This window comes from Anneissia japonica, unplaced genomic scaffold (genome assembly GCF_011630105.1).
Source record: "Anneissia japonica isolate Jap-2015-1 unplaced genomic scaffold, ASM1163010v1 scaffold284824_len513422_cov204, whole genome shotgun sequence".
Lineage (NCBI taxonomy): Eukaryota > Metazoa > Echinodermata > Crinoidea > Comatulida > Comatulidae > Anneissia > Anneissia japonica.
In genome coordinates, this window is record NW_022732066.1 from 245,374 (window position 1) to 269,345 (window position 23,972).

Below are 23,972 nucleotides of genomic sequence, written 5' to 3' on the forward strand. Positions count from 1 at the left end.
GGCATTGATCATCTGTCTGTGCAAGTTTCTCCCTTCACCCCACCCTCTATTTCTCCTGCTTTACTGTAGGTGTCTAGACAATACTCAAATGAATGAAAATTTAAATAGGATATTACAAATTACGGATTTTAGAAATCCATTAAAAAGGCCCTCAAAATGCTAATTTGTCAGAGCTTCCAGAAGATTTTCCCCACCCTCGCGGGGATCCCTAGGCAGTCGCCCAACGTAAGGTTTACTTCGGTTGTAAAATGCACGTCCCCATCGAAAATCCTGCCTACGGGCCTGTAGTTAGATGGTGGACCCATAATAAATAACAAAAGTGAAAACATACACTTTATAAGGGTTGAGGACCAAACAAAAATGCTGCAACTGCAACAACTACTTCCGATAGAAGGAACTGAATTATCTGGAAGTGGTGAGGAGGTACAAAACACTCGGTCTATTTCCAAAAGTAAAGGGTCAGAATGGCTGCGAAAAATATGGGACACTGTAAATCTAAAATTTCAGCCTTGGTTTAACAAAAAGAAATTCATATTAAAACTGTAATTAATATACACAAAGGAGGTACTTAAACATATTTAGCTCCACAAATTCAACCAGTGTTTCGTAGAAGACAAGAGTTTCCAAAATACTAGTTGGTTTCCTTTAACTTTTTTTTTAAACTACAAAGTTTAATGATTTTGTTATTGATATTCGTCATGCAAAACTTAAAAGTGAAAATTGTAGTAGTAATTATTCTATCCCTCAAGGTCGAGGATGATGGTCAGTAGTTCTGTTTGGGAAAACAATATGCTCTCTAACGATTAATATGCACGCTCTGTTTGATTATTTAACGGCAACACAGGGGCGGATCCAGCCCGGTAAGAAAGGGGGAGTGAATGTGCGAACTGAGTGAGAGTTCCAGGGAAGAGCCATGGTAGGAGTGCAAGGGGTATTAAATCTTTGATAGAGCATTTTAATTTAGAACAAGATGATTTCTGGCTCTCTTATTTGAGTGACAATTTGCTAAATCAGGGTACGGAAGTTGGTAGAGGGGAGGTCTCCCACACTTCCGCGAGCAAGAAAGAACCTCCCGAAAATTAACCCATATCCCGCAAATTCATAATATTTGCACGTTTTGTCTCACGGAAGTCATTGCCAATGTGCATCACAAAGTGCAGTAAAATAAAAGGAAATGTTACGAAAGCTCATTAACAAGATAAGTGGCGGGTTCAAGGGGAAAGCCCCACCCCCAAAATTTGTCAAAATTTTTAAAAATGGAGAGAAAAAGATATTCATATTAAAATTCATGTCTGAGAGTGCATATCCGGCCATCTAGAGGTGCCATAATCAAAAGGCTTGTTTAATTGATTTTTAGAGTCTACTAATATGTAGATTACATACATGAGTCTACATAAGCTAGATTACGTCACCTTTTCCTGGTAAAGCAAACTTTCCCGGCGTGCTTTTTTCATGGATAAAACAAACACCACTGCTTTGCACCATATCTTCGCTCATTAATCACCGTAGTTTAGCTTACTTATGCATGGAGGGAGCACTTAAAATGTACGAAATCATTTCACTACCCGACAACTTTATTCATGCATTACATAAATAGTTTCATCTTGCTGTACTCCAACATCACTGGCGCATGGTAACAACCAACTGGCAGTCCATTTCCAGTCACACATTCTCTCCATAACGCAACACCCCTTGTTCCGTGTCATCTGGATTTCTTTTTTTTTTCGGATTATTATTCCGTCTCTAAATTAACTTTATCGTTGGTGGCGCTGTCCAGAATGAGAAAAATAATACTGTAATTAAAAAAAGAGACTTGTGGCAAGCAGGGTTGCCATTTGGCCTTTTTGACGGCCAGATTCCTCAAATCTGGCCGTATAAAAATTTGCCTGGCCGTAACGTTTGAAAAGTCACGGTCAAAATATATTTGGCCGAATTTGGCCGAATTTTTAAAAAGTTTACATTTTTTTCAATATAGGCCTAATATAACATAGACTTGTTTTGGATATGTTGTTTTTGTTTGCTTAAATTCTATATTTGATTCTAATCATGTACCTTTGTACGGTACTTGCACTAAACGCTTAATCTAGGCCTGTTACCCGGACCCCTTTAGCCGATTAGACGTAAGAGAGTTTATTTAAAAGATAACAGTTACATTTAATAATTTAAATTGTTCGGATGAAATATTATTATTTTATATGAAGTTTATCCTCGTTTAAGCTTTATGAAGACTGTTCAATGCAAGTTTGTACCATTGTGTGTGTTTGCATATGTTCCATCCTAGTGGAGGTTTTATCTCTTTGGAATCTCTTTGGAATATAAATTAAATACTTTAATTAATTTATTATTGCCCACTTGAATTGTATAGGCCTAGGTGCTGCAGTGTTCTTTATGTAGAATTCGATGTGATCATTCGGGTCCGATGGCACCTCCAATTTCAAGCAAGCGTTGTGCCAGAAACTTCTTCGAAGTTATTCTAGAGTTAGGTTGTGTATGAGAATGAAGAAGATAATTCTGATAGCAACATTGATATATTGCTTTAAGTACTGCGACAATAACATTCAGAGGCGAATTTAGAAAGTTTAGATATAAAGTATTTATTAAAGTTTTCATAGGTTTGTTTTAACGCCAGTTTGTGTTACTAGCCTATAACTTAATTCACCATGGATTTGCCAATAACAGGCTCTTAATTTTTTTGCTCTAGCATAGTTACCAACCTGTGAGATTTGAAATGCGTGAGTGACTACACCATTTGGCTGAAGGGGGTGGGGGGCAGGGTCCAAAGGCGGAGCCCAGCTGGGTCGAGGGGGCGTGGCCCCAGGCGCTCCGACGATCTGAGCATTAAAGCTGTTTAAAAAGATTTCAGAGAGTGAGTGTGTCTTGACAATAACGGTGACATAAGCAAATATATTTTTAGTTTCAATGTAATTGAGCACCTGAATTGGCCTAAACATTTCACTAATAAATTTTTAGTAACGCGTCAGTGAAATAAATATTCACATAAATATTAAGTACTCTCTAATGACTCAATTATTGGTACTGGTACTTGTAGCCGTCTGATTTCAGACATTCGGCAGCCATTGACATTATGTTGGCGTTAAAAGACTGCATATTGTGATGAGGGACCTGTGTACAAAGAATTACCAAACACAAAAAATATGGAAAACTGAATGATATTTACAAAATATTCTATTTAATGCCTGTCTCTTATACACATCTAGATGTGTATAAGAGACAGGATTATCTCCTGATAGGAAAACAGTTGTATCATCAGCGAAAGATACCGTTTTAAATACATTACTAACCAAATGAATGTCGTTAACATAAATTAGAAACTGCAAAGGGCCTAATACTGACCCTTGTGGTACGCCACACGTTATGCCTGCGAGATTTGATTTATTTGAGTTAACAATGACATATTGTTTCCTACAACTTAAGTAACTAGAGAACCTGAAGAGATTGCTGATGCAGCTAAATTAAAACCTAGGTATGGTATACATTTAAATAGCTACAGAAAACTCTTTTAGTACTCTAGCAAGACATATTCATCATGCTGGTTGTCTTTTTAAATAATCAGATTACTGGGGCAGATGCAGGATTTGGCAGTAGGGGGTGTGAGAGTCCATGTGACCATGCTTGGGGCTGAGGTGCTAAAATTTCGAGAATATTGACCTCTGAGTGCCCAAAAATTGCACTCTCATACCTTAAAATTCTTACCAATAATTCATATCAACAATATAATACAATTATTTTTCTTAATACAACTTACGAGCTGCATCCGCCCCAGGATTAATAGGGCAAGACACTGGTTTGGAGAGAGCTCTATCAGGAGTAATGTTGATAGATTGCTTGGAGCTCTTGTTTTGATGATGTCCTACCTTCATCCAGCAGGGGTTCAGGGGGCACAACATCCTTTGTTGGGGAAGAAAGGTCAATATTGTCATTATCAACCATTCATGAATTCCTGTAAATTAAAAAATGTAACTTTTAGATTTGTAATATTTAAAATTTTGTGTAGATATGTGAAAGAGCTTCTTGGTGCATTGTCTGTGAGTGGTATTGTAGAAATCGATCCCACAAATGAAAAGTATTTCCTACCACACCATCGGCGTGATTTCCTCAACACAAAGAACTTCAAATCAGTATGTGTTCAAAGCATGCAACTAGTACCTAAGCTTTGTCTAATTAGAAAGGAAGTTAAGGAATGCTTTAAACTAGATGGACCCCAAGGTAACTTGCCTCCTACAAATTTTTTTCTTATTTCTTGGTATTATTATGTAACATGTTAAGCAACGTTTTTTAGAATGTTTAATATTCTGCGGGATGAATGCTGCCTGTAACTAATTTGGTGAGGTGCTAATTGGAAGAATTGAAAGTTGTTTGAATGTAACATACTTGGATTATATAGGCCTACCCAAATCCCAAAGCACTTGAGGTGGACTAGCTTGTACAGTAAACTTGCTTCTCCCCTAAAGGCCATTTTCCACTAGGCACATTCATTCACACGAATCAGAATTTTTACTCATACATACAGTATGTGCAATTGAGAATCTTGTGATAAAAATTGAACTGCGCATGTGTATAGGCAAAAATTTTTTATTTGTGCGAATAATTTATCTAGTGGAGAACAGCCTTTAGGTTCCCTTCATGTCTGACCAATCTTCCATCATAAAAAGCCATGGCAATCCAACTTGAGGGTGATCTCCCACTGTGTGTGATTTAAGCTGGCCTGATGGAAATCCCCTTACTGTAGGTCTAGTACCAGCCATTGCAGAGCCATAACATCACTAGTATCTGTGGCTTTGACATGAAACATCTTCTCAAACGTCCTCTACTACAATATACATTTGAGGAGACTGACGAAAAGAAAAAGAAGGTACCTGGTAACCCGGTACCAGATAATCTTGTCTATCCACAACAGAAATGTACAATAATTCTTTTTTTTTTTCAATTTTGTAGGCATTCCTCAATCTGTTTTTCTTGATTTTGCAAAACAGAAATCAGAAATCAATGCCATGAAATTTAATCATAAACTTGTGACATTTATTGAGAGAGTTGATGGCTTAGTGGAATTACTTGGTAAGTATTTTACTGTTATGATTTATGAGAATCAAAAACAATCATTTTGACCTAAAATTCAGCATAGGATCAATCATTTTTTTTAACATTCGAACATTCATTTATGTCATTTATGCCAGCCATTTATGCTTCTGTTTAAGAGACAAATGCAAAAAGAACATCTTGCTATTAAAAAGTATTATTGTTTATACTGTACTTTACTTACAGAGGACTATTATAATATATATATATATATATTTTTTAGAGAATGGTGCAAAAGTGATTGATTTGGCATGTGGTGCTGGTGACTCTACCCTGTTAATGGCCCATCGCTTTCCCAAGTCTAATTTTCTTGGGGTTGACTTTGTGTCGGAACAACTGGAGACTGGAAGGCAGCGGGCAAAAGAAAGAAACCTTGGCAACGTTGATTTTGAAGTACAAAACATCGAACAGCTTCCAAAAGAATGGAATGAAAAATTTGATTTTATCTTCTGTCATAATGTAGTCCATGATCTAGCCCACCCTAGTAGAGGTCTAGAAGAGTTCCACAGAGTTCTCAAAGCCTCTGGTATCGGCCTAATCATTGACCTCAATTTACACACTAAACAATCTGAAAATGTAAAAACTAATTACGCTGTACAAAAGTATATTTTTAGTATGTTGTATTGTGTGCCCGGCTCATTGTATTTTGATGGAGGGGAAGGGTTAGGTGCAGCATGGGGCGTGGAAAAAGCAGTTGAATTGATAGAAAGAGTTGGTTTTAATGTGACAACTCAAAAGGATGGTGATAAAGTTTCTTACATATGTAAAAAAGAGGTGTAGCTAGGCCCTTTGAAACTGGAAAATATACTACCTCTAAAACAAATGCAATTCCCATTCATCACGCTATGTACAGTAATTGAGGGAAATGTGATTAGCTAACAATAATCAGTTATGTTCTGTAATTTTCCATTTCAATTTTAGTACTGAATTTTGCTACAGTATTTTAATATTTGATAAATTCTGTTATCATTCATTTTATTACCACATCTTGTGATTTTAATCATATTTGTTATTAACATGTTATTAACACTCTGACCGCCAGGGGTTTGAAAAAATAGTATCAGCCACCGCCAGACTTTTTAGCAAATTTTAACACTTTTCCGAAGCTCATTGAAAATGCATGTGATCAGATTGACATGTAATGATACTACAAGAACTAACCAAACACTTTATTCTAATCTGTGACCCATAACAGTAAAATGAAAATGACTCACTTTTGGAGATTTATGCAATTTTGCACAACGAAGCTGAGATAATTGCGATTTCATGAAAGTACATTAATACCGCTATACTTAACATAAACAAATAGTGAAATACTTATGGTCCAGACTGAATGTAGTGTTCAAATTGTTAGTACATGTCAGTAATTACCCCATCTACCGGATTCCTTAAACAAACCTGAAACATGGAGATTTGTTGGTCAAGCATTGTGTTACCAAACACAAAAATCTCTGTATTTGGCGGGCAGAGTGTTAAGCTGTTCCTTTCTTATGGGAATCATTGGGCCAAAAAAACCCCTTTGTGGGGCTTTTCGCCCAATTTGATACCTCAACCACAAATTTTAGCCCTATGATTACTATTTTACCAACCAAAAAAATATGTGATGATCGATAACTATGATCGGCAAATATTTAAGCCAATTGAAAAAAAACCTGTTGTATGCCCATGTACAGGGCTTGTTGAATCAGGCCTTGATATGATAAAATGTATGATTTTTCACAAAACAAAAATAGTGTAAGTATAGAAGTATATAATTTGAAAACAATATAGTTTAGTGAAATCATATTATTTTTATTGTTTGACATATTTGAATATACATAATAAAGAAACAGAATGATTACTAATTGAACAAATAAAATAATCTAAAAATCTTGTGAGCATTTTATAAAACTATCATAAAAAACGAGGTGGCTATATTCAAGTATACAGTTAATGCATAATGTTGCATTCCATACATACATCGTTCTAGACAGACGAAAATTCGCCTCTTGGCAGCTTATTGGACATAATGTGACACTTAGGAAAGAAAAAAGTTGTTGAATGAGTTAGTCCATGCCTGTGTGCTATATATATATCATATCATGTATAAACCGATATGCGTTGACAGAGGAACATTGAATTCACAGTCCACAACGATGCCCAAAACCATTATGTGTATACTTTACTTTGTGTTTTATTTCCTATATTCTTAGACCACCTACACATTATGTGTATGTACACTAATATACAACCTAACCAAATATTTAACCCTATATTCAATATCATTTAACATACAATAACATATCTGTATATACAGCAATATTTTGTACAGAATAACATGATTATTAATAACATGAAAATATACAGCGCTTTAGAATTCCCATTAAATGTCGAGCTACTGTATTGAAGACAAATTTCAATATTGAATTTCCTAATTTAAGTATGTTAAGTTATTACTTAGCTCTCAATTGAAGATTAGAACAAGAAAACATTTTGCTGCAAATTAACAAATGCGTAAACAATAGTTTCTCATATTCTTTGCATAATAACTTTATAATGGTTGCAAATCTAAGGATTTATTGTAGTAAAAATAATTGTTGATAATTCAATAATTACTAAAATAAAACCACAATAATCTGTTCAGAAGCCAAACACATAAATGGCTATTTCTGGAATGGGATTTACAAGCATGAAAATATTACTAATGATATTTCATGTTTTAAAGGCATTACACTATGTATGGATGTAATATAAATTAGAATGATCGTAATTCAGGAACTGTGTAAACTTTAATAATTGGCTGTGATCAACAGCTCATGAAAACCTATACTAATATATAAAATATATATATATAAATAAAATGTCTTTAAACTTTATGATTATATTTTACAGTAAAATATTATATAACTAATAAACATTGTTAGTATAAATTCAAAATAGATAAGTATAATTGTATTTATGGCAATTTCACTGAAATTTTTCACTGAAATTTAAGTTTAAGTAAAACAAATATAAATTTATGATTTAATATCAAACAATTACAACAGAGGGCAGGCTTCATTTACAGTCTGTAATTCTACACTGTAAACCTTTCAGTTTCCACATGCCTAAGCAACCTTGTATGCCTGCATTTATGTTTGTACACTTGTTGAAATTGTAAATATTCTGAACTCTTCAACCATGGGAGAACATTTTTTCCCTCAATGATAATGAAGTGTACAGACAACTTTAATGATGCAAGACGTGAGGACAGTGAGTTGTAGATCAGAGACAACAAGTAATCTGGGATGGGTTGGGGCATGTGCACATGGTGTACTTGTATTTATAGTGAATTAAGAATGAATCTGTCATCGCAGAAAGTGTTCTGACCAATTGGAAACAGACACACGCATACTTGTCAACTCCAGTGGCATAACATTTATGAGCTCTCTAAGGAGCAGAAGGTAAAAGGATGCCATCAAAGAACGTTATTAAAATGTCAATCAGAGCAGACAGGCCTCGGGGTAGAGGACCCGAAAAATCCTTTGCTAGAGGTTCCAGGCCTCTTTGTTGCGCCACTAGCCAACTTATTTGAACTAGCTAGTTCGCTGGCTATACCTTGATGCACTATGGTCCCAGAATAATCGTTATTGCAGATCAGTTAATTTGAATGTAAAATATTTACAAAAAAGAATTAAAATATATAAAAAGAAATATCTAAATAGCATTTATTGTTCATAGTTATCAAGCTTGATCTCATACCACCTCATCATCTATTAAATTTTATTTTTTTTTATTAAGTTATATCTTTTGTTTTTCCATAATTTCAAGGATTTTAGCTTACTTCAATAGAAGTTTTTTTCCACCTAATTAATGTATAAATGTTCCTTATTTTATATAATTTTCATAAATTTTTATTACTTTTTCAGTCCCCTTACCATTAAAAGGCATTCCATTTTGACACCTGTTTCTTTTACTGTATTTCATGCAATTTTGAGGCAAATAAATAATTTCAAATGGAAAAAAAATTACTGAATAAAACTAAACAAAAATGTATTAAATGCAAAATTATTCACCCAGGGAGCAGTATGTGTTTCATAGGTTCTTGACTAATGTAATAATGTTAAGTGCATAGGGGCCTTTAGGCGGTATTTAAGACTTATCAGCACCATTTCAGATCAGACTCATTGTTATTTGAGTAGCAAACAAGCTTCAAATGATAAATACATTGTTCAGAAAATTTCAAAATCAAAAATTTGTTACTTGATTTTTTTCATTCCTCTTAGTAATTATATTTTTTATTTCTTTTTATGACCATAGTTTTTATATATATATAAAATATACAATTTAAACATCTTTGTCTTTCCAGTGTGTCAACTAAACTTTACAACTGATTTTATTAATTATTCAACAGGAATATGCAATGTCCCAGAACCCACATTCACAAATTTACATTTATGACTGCCAAGTTTCTCTATGAATGGTCATTTTGAATTATACATTGGGCAGGGCTTAACTGAATGGTCTATTTCTGTTGAGCTTGTATTAAACATCTAAGCTTGTTAAAAACAATATGAGCTGTCCATTCTGATTGCCTGTTATATATATATACAGCCATATTTATCTTGTAGTGTAAACATGATTCATACTTCAACATGTAAAAACACACAGAACAATGAATATTTTGAAATTGATGATAGGGAAAACTAAAATGAATCACTTAGACTCTGTAAATGATATAATGCAGTAGACCTGGTCATTCACCTCTGACATACTGTGATGTCATTCATGAATGAATATTTAACAGCATGTTTCACACCACTCACTGCAGTTTTAAAAGGAAGTGTAGCATACCATAACATTACATCATGACGTTTGAGTTAAAGCATTTAATAGTTTTTCTTCATCTGTACCAATTACAATCAATTGTTTTTTGATGTCTTCTGACTTAAATCCAAGCGTCTCAAACTGACTCATCAACCGTAAGAATTCTGAAGCCTGAAACAAAAAAGCTGAGTTAATGACTTTAACGATTTTTGTGGTTTTTACTTGCTGGGTTGGCGATTCTTTTTGTACTGCCTCTGCATTTGTTTTTGCTTTTTGAGCATGAAATAAAAACATAGTCAGGAAGTGACTTCTAAAATGTCACTGTGATAACTGACATACAGTATAACATTTATATTTGGATAGTGCTCAGTTAGATTTTAAGTTATCAAAATTGTTTTATATGCTTGCTTCAGTTGATTGATCAATAAAAAATCATCACAAATCTTTAACCTTCATACACCTACGTCAATAATTCAATTTTTAAAGACAGTTATTGTTTATTTGATTACCTTATTCTCATCATTGCTGACAAAGTCTAACACCTCCCCAACCCTAGATTCATCAAATCCTTTATCACACAGCCTCTGTATTGCACATAAAGCTTCAACCACCTATAAAAAGACACCATAATTTGACCAATCAACTTTTATACATAGAGGTGACTGGATTGGATTTATTCAGTGTAAACACCAAGGATAGCCCACGAAAGTCTAGAAGACGACTTATTTCCAGTGAGGTCCTTCTGGTGGTGATTGGGCAGTACACCGGGAGACAATCCCCTACTCTCTTCCGTTCTTTAACGTGCACGTGGGCAATCAATGCACACGGGACCAACGGCTTGAACGTCTCATCCGAAAGACGGTGCGCTATTATAACTTCAGCACTACAGCTGAAATACAAGGAGAGGCAGCGATGGGAATTGAACTGGGGATATCTAGAGATCTCCACGGTTCAGCGCATGCACAGTGGCTACCACCAGATTAGCCAAGTGAACTACGGTAAGCTGCTCCATTATTGGAATTAGAAAAACAATATGCAATTAGTGATACATAAATGCCAACATCATATTGCATTAATGTTTTAGAATATGACCTGCAGAGTATTCTTAGTTATGCATAGGTATTTAAAGTAGCTTAAACCAACAACATAGAACATTCACATACAAGGTCCCTACTGTTGGGGGAGAGGAAATGTTACAGGTACACATTTTTCCATTCTTGGCTCAATATAAAAAGTAAATCTATACTGATAATCATTAACACTCTGCCCGCCAAACACCGAGATCTCCGTGTTTGGTAATGCAACGCTTGACCGCCAAACACAGAGATCTCCGTGTTTCAGGTTTTTTTATGGAATCCGATAGATGGGGTAATTACTGACATGTACTAACAATTTGAACACTATATTTTATTTTATTTCAACAATCTTTAATGAGGGTGGTTCATCCAGCCAAAGCTGATCATTAGGGACCCTTCATCAGTATGGACCGTAAGTATTTTACTATTTATTTGTTAACATTAGTGTAGAGCGGTATTGATTTACTTTCACGAAATCGCAATTATCTAAGCTTCGTGGTGCAAAATTGCGTAAATCTCCAAAAGTGAGTCATTTTCATTTTAGAATAAAGTGTTTGGTACCATTGTAAAGCTAAAATGTTTGTAGTTCTTGTATTGTTCACTACAAGTCAATCTGATCACATACATACTCTCAACGGGCTTCAGGAAAGTGTCAAAATTTGCTAAAAAGTCTGGCGGTGGCTGATATTATTTTTTTCAAACCCCTGGCGGTCAGAGTGTTAATAATAATAAATAGTTATTATTATTTAAACAAGTGATATACTTACTAGTTCTGAGTCACAACCATTGTGCTCAACCACCTTGGCCACCCTTAGTAACGGAAAGCCCATTGCTGCTATGGATCTGGTGAAATGCTGCTGTTCAGTGTTCAACTTAGTAAATATTTGGTTTTCGTCTTCTTGTAGCACTTTAGCGCTTGGTAATGTTTTTGATGGTAGACAGGAGTATTTGTTTAGACTCTGAATCCATTGAAAGAGAAACAGAATAAATCAGTAAAAAAAAAAAATAAAACAATAAAATTCTACACAGGATGAATGTCTCCTTATTCAAATTCAAAACATCTTTATTGCAACTTTTTAGAAGTTGGATTCATATTTTTAAATGTATAAAATACATATAAAAAGTAGAAACATAAGAACATCAATAATCAATCACTAAATGCAAAAAAATATACAAAAAATTGGAAGGGTAAAAAAAAGATATTATAATTATTTATTTTATTAAGTTAATTATAATTTAATTTATTATAAATTATGATTAAACATCAAGAAGTTCACTAAGCCCCGCCCCTTTGATTTTCTTGCTATGGTCCCATAAAACGACTGTGTAAAAAAATGCGTGAAAAATGTGTGTTTGTGAGACACATGTATTTCTGGACTTGGTCTGTCTTCTGATTGGTTGATTGGCACTCAAGAATGGTCCATAATACATCAAATTCATTTTTAAAATTTTCTTAATTGAACTTTCAATGACATGCCACCTCTAGATAGAGCCTAGAAATTGCAATCGTATACAGTACAACCTGTCCAGTACAACCTGTCCTCTGGGACACCCCTAAGATAATGTAAAATGACAATTTTTAGCCATGAAATGAGGAAAAAGTATATCTTTCAAAATTACAGCCAAATCCTTATTCACAGGAAATTAGGCTTAAAAAAAAATAAATAAACAACAATTAAAACAACTTGCATTAGAGCGGCCATTACAGAAAAGCGACTTATTAGTTAAAATTTACCAATTTGTTATGTTGTGAACGTTGTAGTTAAGTTTTGACAGAAATTAATGTTAACATAAGGTTGCACCACATTATTTTGTTGGAAATTATGTGTATGTTGTAAATACGTATTTATGGTGCTACAAAATACCAAACTGTATGTTATTGCAGCTTCAATATTTTTTGCTATAAGTTATGAAATTATCTTGCGGTGGAAAAATGGGTGGGGAACAATTCAGCTGATATTAAGCAAAACTTATAGGTAAAGTAACGGTGTAAGTAAAGGTAAGCAGTATGCAAAAAATATAGGCCTACAGAAAAGTCGCTGACCTTAGCTACATAGTACTGTACAAAAGAGAGTACCCACCTTTGGATAGCTAGGTGGTACCTGTACTTCAATTTCCAATGAAGATCCTGTCCTTGAGTTAGGTGAGCTAATATCACTTGTTATTGACAAGTCTGTACCAGTTCTACTTAGTTCAGTATGTATGTTGTTACTACCAATGTCTTGATTTACCATTTTAAAAAGATCATCACTACTCTTTTTCGGAGGTATTGGTGGAAGGGGTGGTCCCCTGGTAAATGAGTCCTGTTTGTAGATATATACAGGGGTGTTGGAACTTTGTTGTGGAGCCGTTTTTATTGCTGTAAAATGAGCGGTGGACGAGGCTGGACAAGTCACCACTGAACCGTTCATCTCGCCTCCTATGTTCATCTCCAACGGTGCAGTAAATTGAGATGACTGGTCAACCGGGTCATGGACAGGTTCTACTTTCATTTCATTGTCACCATCTGACAATGTTATTTGACTTTGCTCTTTTCTTTCAATTAGAGAAGACTGTGATTCCACACTGTCCGTTATAGTAGCATCCGATGTACTTGTTGGAAGCGTTTGCTCCAGAACACTGCGGAGCTCTTCCATATCATCTAAAGTTTTTAATTCTGTCATTTCAAATGGATCCGTTGCACTGTTTTCAAAGTCTGCTAGGTTTATCAAAGGCTTCTGATTGGTCACCTTTTGAGGTGCACTGGTGGTCGCAAGAGGTGTCGGTGTTAAAATGTCCATACCAAGCATAGCTGGCCTAGGCTGTATTAACTGAGCCGGTTCCTGGATATAGCCATTAGATATCTGTGCCACACTCGACTCTGTAGCTCCATTTGCTGTGTTTGAAGCAGGTGTCACATCAGCGTTAGCATATGCAATGTTTGCTTCAGTTTCAGCAGATATTTGCTGTCTTTTTAATAGTTTAATTTGTTCTTCTTGTAAACGGCGTTCTTCTGCTTTGCGCAGAATATTGTTTTCGAGTTCAAAATCATACTGAAAAAATAATAATAATAATAAAATAGAAATGGTCATATTTCATCTGATATACTGTATAAAGATCAAATTCAAAGTTTTCATTGATTTACAGACTCCTACAAAAATTCCTAATTTCCATGACAATTTAAGCCTCTTTAACATGATTAACTATTTCTTGATTAAGATAAAATGTCAACATACTTCAAATCTTGAGAAGTCATTGTGTGACATCCTTTCCAGGTAATTTATTGGTAGTGTTATTCTTTCTGATGGCTTAAACCGATCCCCGATCTTTAACTGCACACCATCCACGTATGAGGCTGAAATCATATAAAATAAACATGTTTGTCAAAGCTCCAAGACAGAATAATAATATTAGGGTAAAGGGCTGTGGAAAAATAATGATACATGACAAAAAAAGCATATATTCTCCATTTACTCTTTTATATCCAGAATTGTCCAACATTTTCCATTAGTATTTTTGTATTATTAATTTACATTTAGTAGTCCTTTCAAAACTCTTTAAGCAATTACTCACCAACTCCAGAAATGGTTCTCTCCATGGTGCCAGCATTAAAATAAGTCATGTCTTTTTCAAAATGATGTTTACTTGTATATAAACGATGTTCTTTTATCCACCGAATCCCATTGTGTGATGACTTTAATTTAAACACTTATTACATAATCCTGTCACGATAAAATGATAAAAATTTGTACCATGAAATAAAGATATTTTGCCACTCTTTTTCAAGAATAATAAATCATAAAATACTACAATAAATACAGTATCAGCTTTTGTTACATGTACCACTTTCCTCTTTTAAACAATTAAATGCTGGTATATCAGATACACTCTGTGATAATTTAAATAATTAAAGTAATTAATTCCACTATTACTTCAAAAATATACTGTAATTTGTCATGTTACTCTTCACTATGTTCAAAAATTAAAATTTGAATCTTTATTACCCATACTGTGCACCAGTTCTATGTTGTTTTTCTACCACAAAATGCCTAAATAGGACTAAGGTTACTGTAACTTAGCACACTTATATACTGTAAGTACTAAGTATTTAGCATATCAAGTGGTTTTTTTTTATATTTATCCACACTTCTAAACCCTGTATTAAATTTTAGAGATTTTGATTTGGTCACAATTTCTCACTTCATGTGAAGGTACAGGTACAGAACTGAATGCCCAAGCAGTTCCATTTCAGAGATTTAGTAGTGGAGAAAATTGCCCAAGGTTAAATTCAATCTCTGTTCTAGAAAGACTGATCTTTTACAACCTAATTCATATGGGATGAACCAGTAAAATGTAGTATTATAAAATTATAAAATTATTTATATTAGAATTTAACTTGTACTGTATTTAAAAAAAAAAAAATTTGTATCATGTTTTGAGAACGAGAAACATTTAGAACATGTAATTTCTTTTTAAAAGGATGAAATCTGCATCAGGTACATAATGAAAACATATGATTATCCATAAAAGAAAACGAGTGACCAACCTCAAAAATTACTTTGATAGCCAAATTAGACTAGATTTAGTTCCTGTCTTAATACACTGTCTTATCAGACACTATAAAGCATGGAGAAAAGAAGCAGCTATTTCTTTCCTCAATGCTATAATAAAGTTTGCACTGTGGCCACCACATCTCACTGCAGCATGCAACTGCACACTGGGTGTTCTGAATAAATAGGTCAGGAGTACAGTAAGATGGATTGCGCCCTTTACTAATCATCACAAAAATGCTGTGTATAGGTTTAGGTTAAAAGTACAAGTTAAAAATACACCATTATGATTGAATAAAACAAGGAGCAGCAGGCCAGCCTATACACACACATTACTCTGTACATTCATCATTCAGATTACTCTTTTGTTTTATCTACAATCTAGTAGGCCGTGGTATTTAGTAGGCTATAGCATTGTAAGCCTAGCTTCTACGCCTAAAGATAGCTCAAGAAGTAGGCCAACATAAAACTAAAGCCTAGTAGGAGGGAATTGATGAGTTGGTCTAGGCCTAGGCTAGGCCTGCCAGTAACTCGATCTTCAATTGGAGAAACATGATTGAAAAAACGTGCCTAACTATTAACTCCACCATAAAACGAAACAAAGTTTTTATTCAACTTACATTGTGTAATTACAAAAAAAATTATTTTTAAATTGACTGAGTTTTAATCGAGGTCTTTATCCGCGAAAATGAGCTAGAATCTTGTGACAAACAGCAAATATCACACAGTGATGGATTTCATTTTTTCTATTTATAGATCACTTAAGTTCTGAAAATGTATTTCCTACAACATAAAGGAATCGTTCTAGACCGCATAAATCTTTCGAATCCTTCATAGTTTTCTATGGTATATAGGGGGCGCTCGTGTTTATTTATTTTTTTTCCCTAGTTTTTTCGGTAAGAAACTTTGGTGCAGGAGGAGAGAATTTGTTCAAAATGATTAACGGCTTTTGTATTTACAATAATCATTCACACACATCACATCAGTTACAATCAGGACTATGAATACTGATGAAGGCATAGGGAGCCAGTCAGGTCCCTACCTTCTACTACTATTACTAGTACTAGCCCAGAGGCTAGGCCTCCTCCTAGCCTAGCTAGTATCTATAGGCCTAGTCTAGACTAGAGAGAATGTAGGGAGGAGTAGATACTTAGAGTGGGTGCATATTCGGTGCAACCAGTTGTCACTATAACAGCTACCTGGTGCAACTAACTCGTCGTACTGACTTTGCTTTCTTTGGCGAACCTGTACCCAAATTTAGGTTTCTCGCATTCATACTTTGGCGTAATAATAAAACGAAATTTGGCATGAATCTTGAATGAAGAAAGTTCTTTTTAATTTGTACATACATAGGCTAGGCCTATGCTATAATATTTCAAAACAAAAAGGCAATGGTGATTCTTTATACTAATCGCCTTAAATTTCAGATTAATTTCACACAGATATGAGCAGCGTGATATGTGGTAGCACGAGGTCTTCAAGTGTAGCTGTGGAAGACAGTGAGGCCAGCAGTGCAAGTGAAGTATTGCATGATTGTCAAGTTCATGGCCACCAACTACTATACCTTAATTATAAAGGATTAACTAAATTCCCAGCACAACTCCTACAGGAAAATGCCTACCAGCACATCAAAGGGATCTACCTCAAAAGAAATTTATTGCAGACCCTTGTAAGTTGACATGGAGCAATATGTGTATCTTAATTTGTAAAAAAAATGATGCAATGTGATGAGGATAAAGATATGTGCAGTAGTAATGTGAGATGAGGTGATCAGTAGTAATGCAAGATAATATAATGATAAGGTGATGAAGATCAGTGGTTGCAGAGGATGATAGTAATGTGGTGCTGAGAATGATTGATGGTGCAAGATGATAATGGCATGGTAATAAGGATGATTGATGGTGAAGATGATAGTGGCATGGTGATGAGGATGAGTGGTGGTGCCAGATGATAATGGCATGGTGATGAGGATGAGTGGTGGTGCCAGATGGCAGTGGCATGATGATGAGGATGAGTGATGGTACCAGATGGTAGTGATATGGTGAGAAGGATGAGTGATGGTGCCAGATGGTAGTGGCATGGTGATGTAGATAAGTGATGGTGCAAGAAGATAGTGGCATGGTGATGAAGATGAGTGATGGTGCAAGATTATGATGGCATGGTGATGAGGATGAGTGGTGGTGCCAGATAGTAGTGACATGGTGATGAGGATGAGTGATGGTGCAAGAAGATAATAACATGGTGATGAGGATGAGTGGTGGTGCAAGATGATAGTGACATGGTCGTGAGGATGAGTGATTGTGCAAGATGATAGTGATATGGTGAGGAGGATGATTGATGGTGCAAGATGATAATGATATGTTGATGAGTATTAGTGGTGGTGCATGCAATAAGTTTTAATGGTGATGTAATATCTTGGATAGTGTTAGATGATCATTTTTGAGGTGAAGGAATGAGCAGTGGCCCAATTTCATAATTTTGTGAAAAATGGTAGCAATACAGTGGTGATGAGGCTGGTTCCAATAGATAGTGATTGCGTTAAACAGTGACAATCAATAATAGTGTGATGACATCACTACTTATTATCAATAATTGTTTTTGTTTTTTTTCCATAGCCTACAAATTTAAAGACATTAACAAACCTAAAAGAATTGTAAGTACATAGTTAATATTGTTTAAATTATTTTAAAAATAATCTAAATAAGTATTGGATTTGTATTAGTGATACTGGGGTCCCAGGTTGGAAGAAATCCCTTCAGGGATATCTGATTAAATGAGCTTTCTTAACATATTTAATTTAATTTTGCTGTTCATGGTGATTACCCATTGGCACTGACTTCCAAGAGACAATTGATAATAAAGTAGTAAAAACATTTTTTTTTTTCTGAACTAAAATCAATTTTACTATCTAAACTTTGTACAAGAGACTTAGTTTATAAAGCATCATTCCAACCTGTTGCTGCCAGATGCGAAAGAAAAAAATATTTTGGTACTCTTTCTGGAGGTGACAGTTTATTGACCAATATAAGATTTATGACATACTTTATGAACTTTGAACTTTCCAGTGCGCATAGAAACCATGTAGTAGCCACCATTACCATTAACAATATATTTTCATGTTCAGAGACTATTTACTTTTTAAAGGTATCTGCCATCAAACAAGATAATTGATCTTCCAGATGGTAAATATTCACATTAATTTTTAGTTAATTATAAGTAAATAAAATTTCAATTTTAGATTCCTGTCAATTAACATTGTGCTTTAATGTATGAATAAAAAGGCAATAGAGATTTTAAAATATTGTTTTGTGGTGTCATTGTTATTGTCGTTATATACTGGATATTTTGAAATACAACTCCGCCTCTTTCATGAGGCTTGGTTGATAATGTCATCCATTTTAAATATGTTTTTTAATAAATAAATAAAATTAATAAATTAATATCCTAGAAACTAATGAATGAAAAAAAGAGGAAAAAACAATTAACCAATTAAAAGCAGAGGGACCAACATCACAGCTTTATCGACCAGCACATCAAAGCCCCAAATGAGCACTTACTGGCATGTTACTACTTTTACCATGGCTAATGGGATGTTGATACAACATCAGTATTATGAGGACATGCACTTTGATAGTTTACTTAAACTTATTAATAATACTAACTGTCTAATGTGAGGGATCAAATTTTTTCAGATATGAGTGAGTTAACACAATTAGAATCACTAGATCTGAGTATGAACTCTCTGCAGCATATACCCAGCTGTGTATTTGGTATTAAGTCTTTGAAGTCTCTCATATTGTCGCAGAATTCTATTGCCCATCTCTCGTCAGGTTTGATGTATGCCTTTGTGGATAAAGACACTTGCCTTCCTAAGGGTCCTTTTAGCAAAGTCTACAGGAAGCATATATATCTAAGTTGAATAGAAGAAACCCCATTCTGGTCCGTGAAGAAGATGGCTGACAACTAACTGAAATAACATATTAAATAAAACTTTTGAAAAAGTTAAAAAAAAAAAAATTAAGCAATGTTTAACTTATATTTTTGAACTTCTGTAGAGGTTGATTATTTAAAATTAATGCTACCATTAAGCTTGGGGAATAGTTTTAATTTGAGATCACTGTAAGTGATTGTGCTTTTGAGCAGTTGTTTACTGTGCATGGGCGTACCCTAACCTTTATTTTGCCAAGACTCTTTAATTTAATGACTTTAGATGGGACATTAAACTGTAGATCCTATATTGGTAATGACTTCTGCACTTCGTTTTTGAATAAGAATAATTATTATAAATAATTATTTTAACTTATGTTGTGCACATATCCACAAAAACTGTTTAAATTACAATACTACTCAGTTATTAAAGGAATTGGCAATTGTGGCAAAGACAAGCCAAACCAGTCACTCATCACAAATATTGATTTTATTCATTAATACAGGGTTAAACAGTAAAATGAGAGCTATAAAATGGTAAAAGAATCATTAAAATACAACATTCGTTATGAAGTTACCGGAGTTTAAACATACAGCTGTTTAAAGAACAATATTTGAGAAATCAGCCTTCAAAATTTATGATTTTGGGCATTTCTCAGGCAGAAACTATCACCAAATCAATAAAAATTTTTGTTTTAACATTGAAAATGAGGAAGATAGCAGCATAGCATGATGTATAGATATATAAAGGTTAGTTTAGTGCAATAAAATAGATTTAAAAAATGCTGACATTCCATCATGTTTTGGCCATTATCTCTGAAACAGGATTTGGGACAAGTGACTGGTATGGCTTGTTTTTGACACAATTGTGTAATAAGACAATCCTATCAAGCAATGTTAGAATAGGTCCATTTAATCTGCAGCATTCTTCCACTACCTTATTACAACTGAAATATTCACACAGAAATTGGAAAAATGAGAGCTTTGATGACACTTGTCTTGAATCATAATCTGCTGACTTCATTGCCTTCTGAAATACAACATTGTTCGTCTCTTGAAACTTTAAATCTTGACAAGAATTTTCTGAAAGTTCTTCCAAGACAGATAACCTTGCTTCATCGTCTAGAAGAACTATCAGTGACAGGCAACAAACTGGTTTACCTACCAATGGGTAAGTGCTATCTAACTCACACCACATCCCATTGTTGCCACTTCACTATCATCTTGCACAACCACTTGTCCTCATCACCACATCACTATCATCTTAAATTGCCACAAGTATTCTGGTCACCAATGAAGGTGTCACTCTTTATAAGGTTTAGGATTAGACCTAATTTTCATTCACATTTATACATAATTATTTGTCACTTCTATTGGTGCTGCCAACGAAAACTATCTTGAAGCAGTAACTATTTAGGCTGAACTATTTTATCCTTAAATTACAAGCAAGATTTCAGAGAGGGTTTGTATGGATGTTCTCAAAATTTTTAAATGTTTTATTTCAATGAATTATAATGTATGATTCTGGTATATTTCTTCAAAGATCTTGGATATTGCCCAAGCCTACAAAAAGTTTATGCTGATAACAACCCGTATTTAAAAGCCATTCCCTTTTCTCTCTGGTCCAAGACAGTTGGAACCTACAGGTAATTTTTATTCTTGAATTATAATAACAACTATGACAACTTTCAAAGTAATTTGTTCTTATGCAAGAAAAACATAGTACAAAAGTTATAGTGAGTACAGTAAACTGCTTTGCCTCATTGCACAGTTGCTAAAGCAACCAAATGGTAAAATGTAAGGTCTTGTGTTCGAATCTCCATTGGGACAATTGTTTTCTTCTCAATAAACTATTTATCCTTTCAGTTGCGGAACTGAAACCATTTGTGATTCAGGACTTTATGCAGAGTTCAAAGAGGCCAACATGTCTGCATACATTCCTCATGAAATTCAAAGTATCAGATCAAAAAACTCGTCACCAGTTTCTACTCTTTTGGAAATTTCTTACAGATATGTTAATAAACAGCAAGGTACAGTATATAATATATTTTGTTGTATAATACAAAATCAAACCATTTTATTGTTTTTTTTTTTTATTTGACTAGTAAGTAAGTCCAGTTGAAAAGATTTGTTTTGTTATATTATATTGACTAGAAGATGAAATTTGGATAATAGATACAGAAAAAAAAACTAGAATTGATGTACTGGAGTAGGGTACCACAAGTATGCATTGCACTTTGGCCTTGGGTGAGTCATGATCACCAGTGTGTTTAGCATTGAAATGCCCTTTTTGGTCAAGTTTGATTGCAGGTGCACTGGAACCCACCATCAATTCAGATTCACAGCACTATTTTGAGTTTATGAAATGGAAGAAAAAGGCATGTAATTTGATGTTAAAAAAACAATCTAACGCTTTCAAATTATATCTGCTGGTATGTCAGACCATGGAGCTAGTTTGACTGTGTTCTGCATCACAGCATATGCAGAATGTTTACATCTTCAACCAACTGATGGTTGATTGCTGGATCAAAACGTATATATTGTGAATTTCGTACTACTTTAATTACCATGTTTTTATTAAAAGTTTTGTATTATGACTACAGTATGTACTGTATTTATAATTTGTTTTATTAAAATCTTTTCGCAGGAATTTTAAAGATTGAAAGTCTTCCGAGGAGTGTTAGAGAACAAGCAGTAACTGCAACGGCTCATTGTGAATTCCATGGCTGCAGCAGGCAACTGTTTACAGGTTGCTACCCCCACCTATTGAAACACCCTATAACTACACTTCAGCAACCCAACTCAACTACCTTTATTGGACTATGCTGTTCTTTGAAGTGCCTTGATCTTTTCAGCCGGTTTCCGCTTCCCTTGTGACATACATTATGACTGTCTTATTACAACAATTAGGATGCTGTTTGTGGGTTTACAGGGGAAGATTTAGAGAGGGGCCATTCCCGCGATTTTGCTACTGACGTCTTTAATTTTTTTACAGAAAAAGTACAAAATGTCATACAAATATTAAATGTTACAATATTTCGTAGCAACATATATTGAACCACAAATCATACCATTATTGGATACTTATTTAACTGTATAATTATATTACATCTAGGGCTACAGGTATATGAAATGGTTTCCTCTGATTCAAACTTTTTGGATCCAACCCCGGTGTTAGAAATTCTCAAAAGAAAGTAAATTCATGTGTATACAGTACCCAGGTAATGGCAAATCCTGGACTACAAATATATGAAAAGTTTTTAGAATCTAAATTTTTTTTCCTTGTTATTCTATGCCAAAATATTTAGCAGTTGTGACTGCCAGAATCATGGGACAAGCACTTTTTCATGTTGGCACTTTGTGTCAGTAGTTATAAGTAAATCTGTGCCGAGCCACTAGGACCCATAGGGCTGGAGCTCATCCCCAGTTTCAAGTAGCATGAAGCGGATGAGAGTGTGATGCTCCCCCTGGGTGGGATGCTGGTCCACTGTAGCGTACGCCAAGCAGTTTGCTGGTACCCATTGATACAGGTGGGTAGACTGAAGCAATGTAGATGCCTTGCTCAAGGACACAAGCGAAATGCACAGTGAAGAATTGAAACTCTGACCACAAGGTTGGAAAACCAAACCATTTCCACTGAACCAAACCGCCTCCACCATAAGCATGACCTGTTGTTAATGCCATAGATTACTACAGTATACAATATACAATAATTATATTCAGTATAATTTTATTATATACAGTGCTTTTTATGATTTAATTTTTTTTTTACCATATTTATAGAGGGTGACCTATCCAGCTTATACTGAAGATCAGCTAATATTCAGGGGCCCTTTTAAAACATGTAATAATTTGATGCTTTATTAAAAATTCATGTGCTGTTATCAATGGATTTGAACCCAGAACCCTAGTGGGAGAGGAAGGCAAGCTGCTCTTGGGCTCAATCCTAACTTGTCAGGATTTTCGCAGTGTCTCTAATAAATCTAGTTCAGGTCAAGATCCAGTAGGGGGACATGGGTGGGGGGGGCACATTCTCCCGTTTTGGCACTAAATTTTAAAATTTCAATGCATGTCAATGTTATTTGCTACTCGCTATATTCTGAAAATGGTTCCGCCCTTGATCAAGTTACAGTATTGAAGGGTCCATGTTCCCTTTTATGGGTGAATCCGCAAGGTTGTGAAAGGTGCAGCTCAAATATGTGTGTACATTTTTGTACATTTAGTATTTGTATGACATTTCATTAGTTTATTATAATTATGAATATTTGATAAATGTATAACTAATGAAGTACTGTGCAATAATAATAAATATTTTGTTATATGTTTTAATCTGTTTAACTTGTTAACATTAATTTGTGTTAGTACTATGCGTATTAAAATGTTAAATCATCATTATTATCGTATATGCCCTGGGTATCATCATCATCGTCATTAACGTATAAGCCTTGGGTATCAAAGTTTTTCTGTGTATAAGAATGGCAGTTACAAACTTATGTTCCCAAACAGGGCCGGCGGAACGTTTTTCAAAGTGGGGGGGGGCCACTTATAAGATGAATGG

At 34.5% G+C, this 23,972-nt stretch overlaps 3 protein-coding genes across 7 annotated transcripts; 2 read left to right on the top strand and 1 right to left on the bottom strand.

Annotated features, from left to right (window-relative positions):
• Positions 1-2,728: 2,728 nt before the first annotated feature.
• LOC117115555 (demethylmenaquinone methyltransferase-like) lies at positions 2,729-6,083 on the top strand. The gene is made up of 5 exons (XM_033259403.1): positions 2,729-2,732; positions 3,436-3,484; positions 4,016-4,227; positions 4,957-5,076; positions 5,321-6,083. Exons 1-5 carry the CDS (start codon positions 2,729-2,731, stop codon positions 5,875-5,877), a joined length of 942 nt encoding a protein of 313 aa, XP_033115294.1. The 3' UTR covers positions 5,878-6,083.
• A 669-nt stretch (positions 6,084-6,752) lies between these two features.
• Positions 6,753-16,259, bottom strand: LOC117115546 (ubiquitin-associated protein 1-like). The gene is made up of 7 exons (XM_033259388.1): positions 16,108-16,259; positions 14,511-14,659; positions 14,174-14,292; positions 13,040-13,990; positions 11,726-11,917; positions 10,392-10,493; positions 6,753-10,053 (listed from the first exon to the last, which is right to left on the bottom strand). The coding sequence occupies exons 2-7, from the start codon at positions 14,557-14,559 to the stop codon at positions 9,922-9,924; spliced, it is 1,545 nt and encodes a 514-aa protein (XP_033115279.1). The 5' UTR covers positions 14,560-14,659; positions 16,108-16,259; the 3' UTR covers positions 6,753-9,921.
• A 97-nt stretch (positions 16,260-16,356) lies between these two features.
• Positions 16,357-23,743, top strand: LOC117115547 (leucine-rich repeat-containing protein 28-like). Of its 5 annotated transcripts, none has more exons than XM_033259392.1 (9): positions 16,357-16,383; positions 16,915-17,156; positions 18,103-18,140; positions 18,632-18,669; positions 19,180-19,317; positions 20,379-20,585; positions 20,958-21,060; positions 21,281-21,444; positions 22,062-23,743. In XM_033259392.1, the coding sequence occupies exons 2-9, from the start codon at positions 16,932-16,934 to the stop codon at positions 22,289-22,291; spliced, it is 1,143 nt and encodes a 380-aa protein (XP_033115283.1). In that variant the 5' UTR covers positions 16,357-16,383; positions 16,915-16,931; the 3' UTR covers positions 22,292-23,743. The 5 variants fall into 5 exon arrangements, with proteins under 5 accessions (XP_033115283.1, XP_033115281.1, XP_033115280.1 ...); XM_033259390.1 differs by lacking the exon at positions 16,357-16,383 and adding an exon at positions 16,388-16,521; XM_033259389.1 differs by lacking the exon at positions 16,357-16,383 and adding an exon at positions 16,388-16,521 and having other exon boundaries at positions 16,930-17,156.
• Positions 23,744-23,972: the final 229 nt, after the last annotated feature.

Excerpts from the sequence above, each read along its gene's own strand:
- LOC117115555 (XM_033259403.1), top strand. Across the intron at positions 4,228-4,956 it reads TAAACTAGATGGACCCCAAG|GCATTCCTCAATCTGTTTTT; the intron begins GTAACTTGCCTC and ends TCAATTTTGTAG. Across the intron at positions 5,077-5,320 it reads TGGCTTAGTGGAATTACTTG|AGAATGGTGCAAAAGTGATT; the intron begins GTAAGTATTTTA and ends TATATTTTTTAG.
- LOC117115546 (XM_033259388.1), bottom strand. The coding sequence starts at position 14,559 with ATGACTTATTTTAATGCTGGCACCATGGAGAGAACCATTTCTGGAGTT. Across the intron at positions 13,991-14,173 it reads ATGACTTCTCAAGATTTGAA|TATGATTTTGAACTCGAAAA; the intron begins GTATGTTGACAT and ends TTATTTTTTCAG. Across the intron at positions 10,054-10,391 it reads TCAGCAATGATGAGAATAAG|GCTTCAGAATTCTTACGGTT; the intron begins GTAATCAAATAA and ends TTTTTGTTTCAG.
- LOC117115547 (XM_033259389.1), top strand. The coding sequence starts at position 16,488 with ATGAATACTGATGAAGGCATAGGGAGCCAGTCAG. Across the intron at positions 18,141-18,631 it reads TTAACAAACCTAAAAGAATT|GTATCTGCCATCAAACAAGA; the intron begins GTAAGTACATAG and ends TACTTTTTAAAG. Across the intron at positions 21,061-21,280 it reads AAGACAGTTGGAACCTACAG|TTGCGGAACTGAAACCATTT; the intron begins GTAATTTTTATT and ends TTATCCTTTCAG.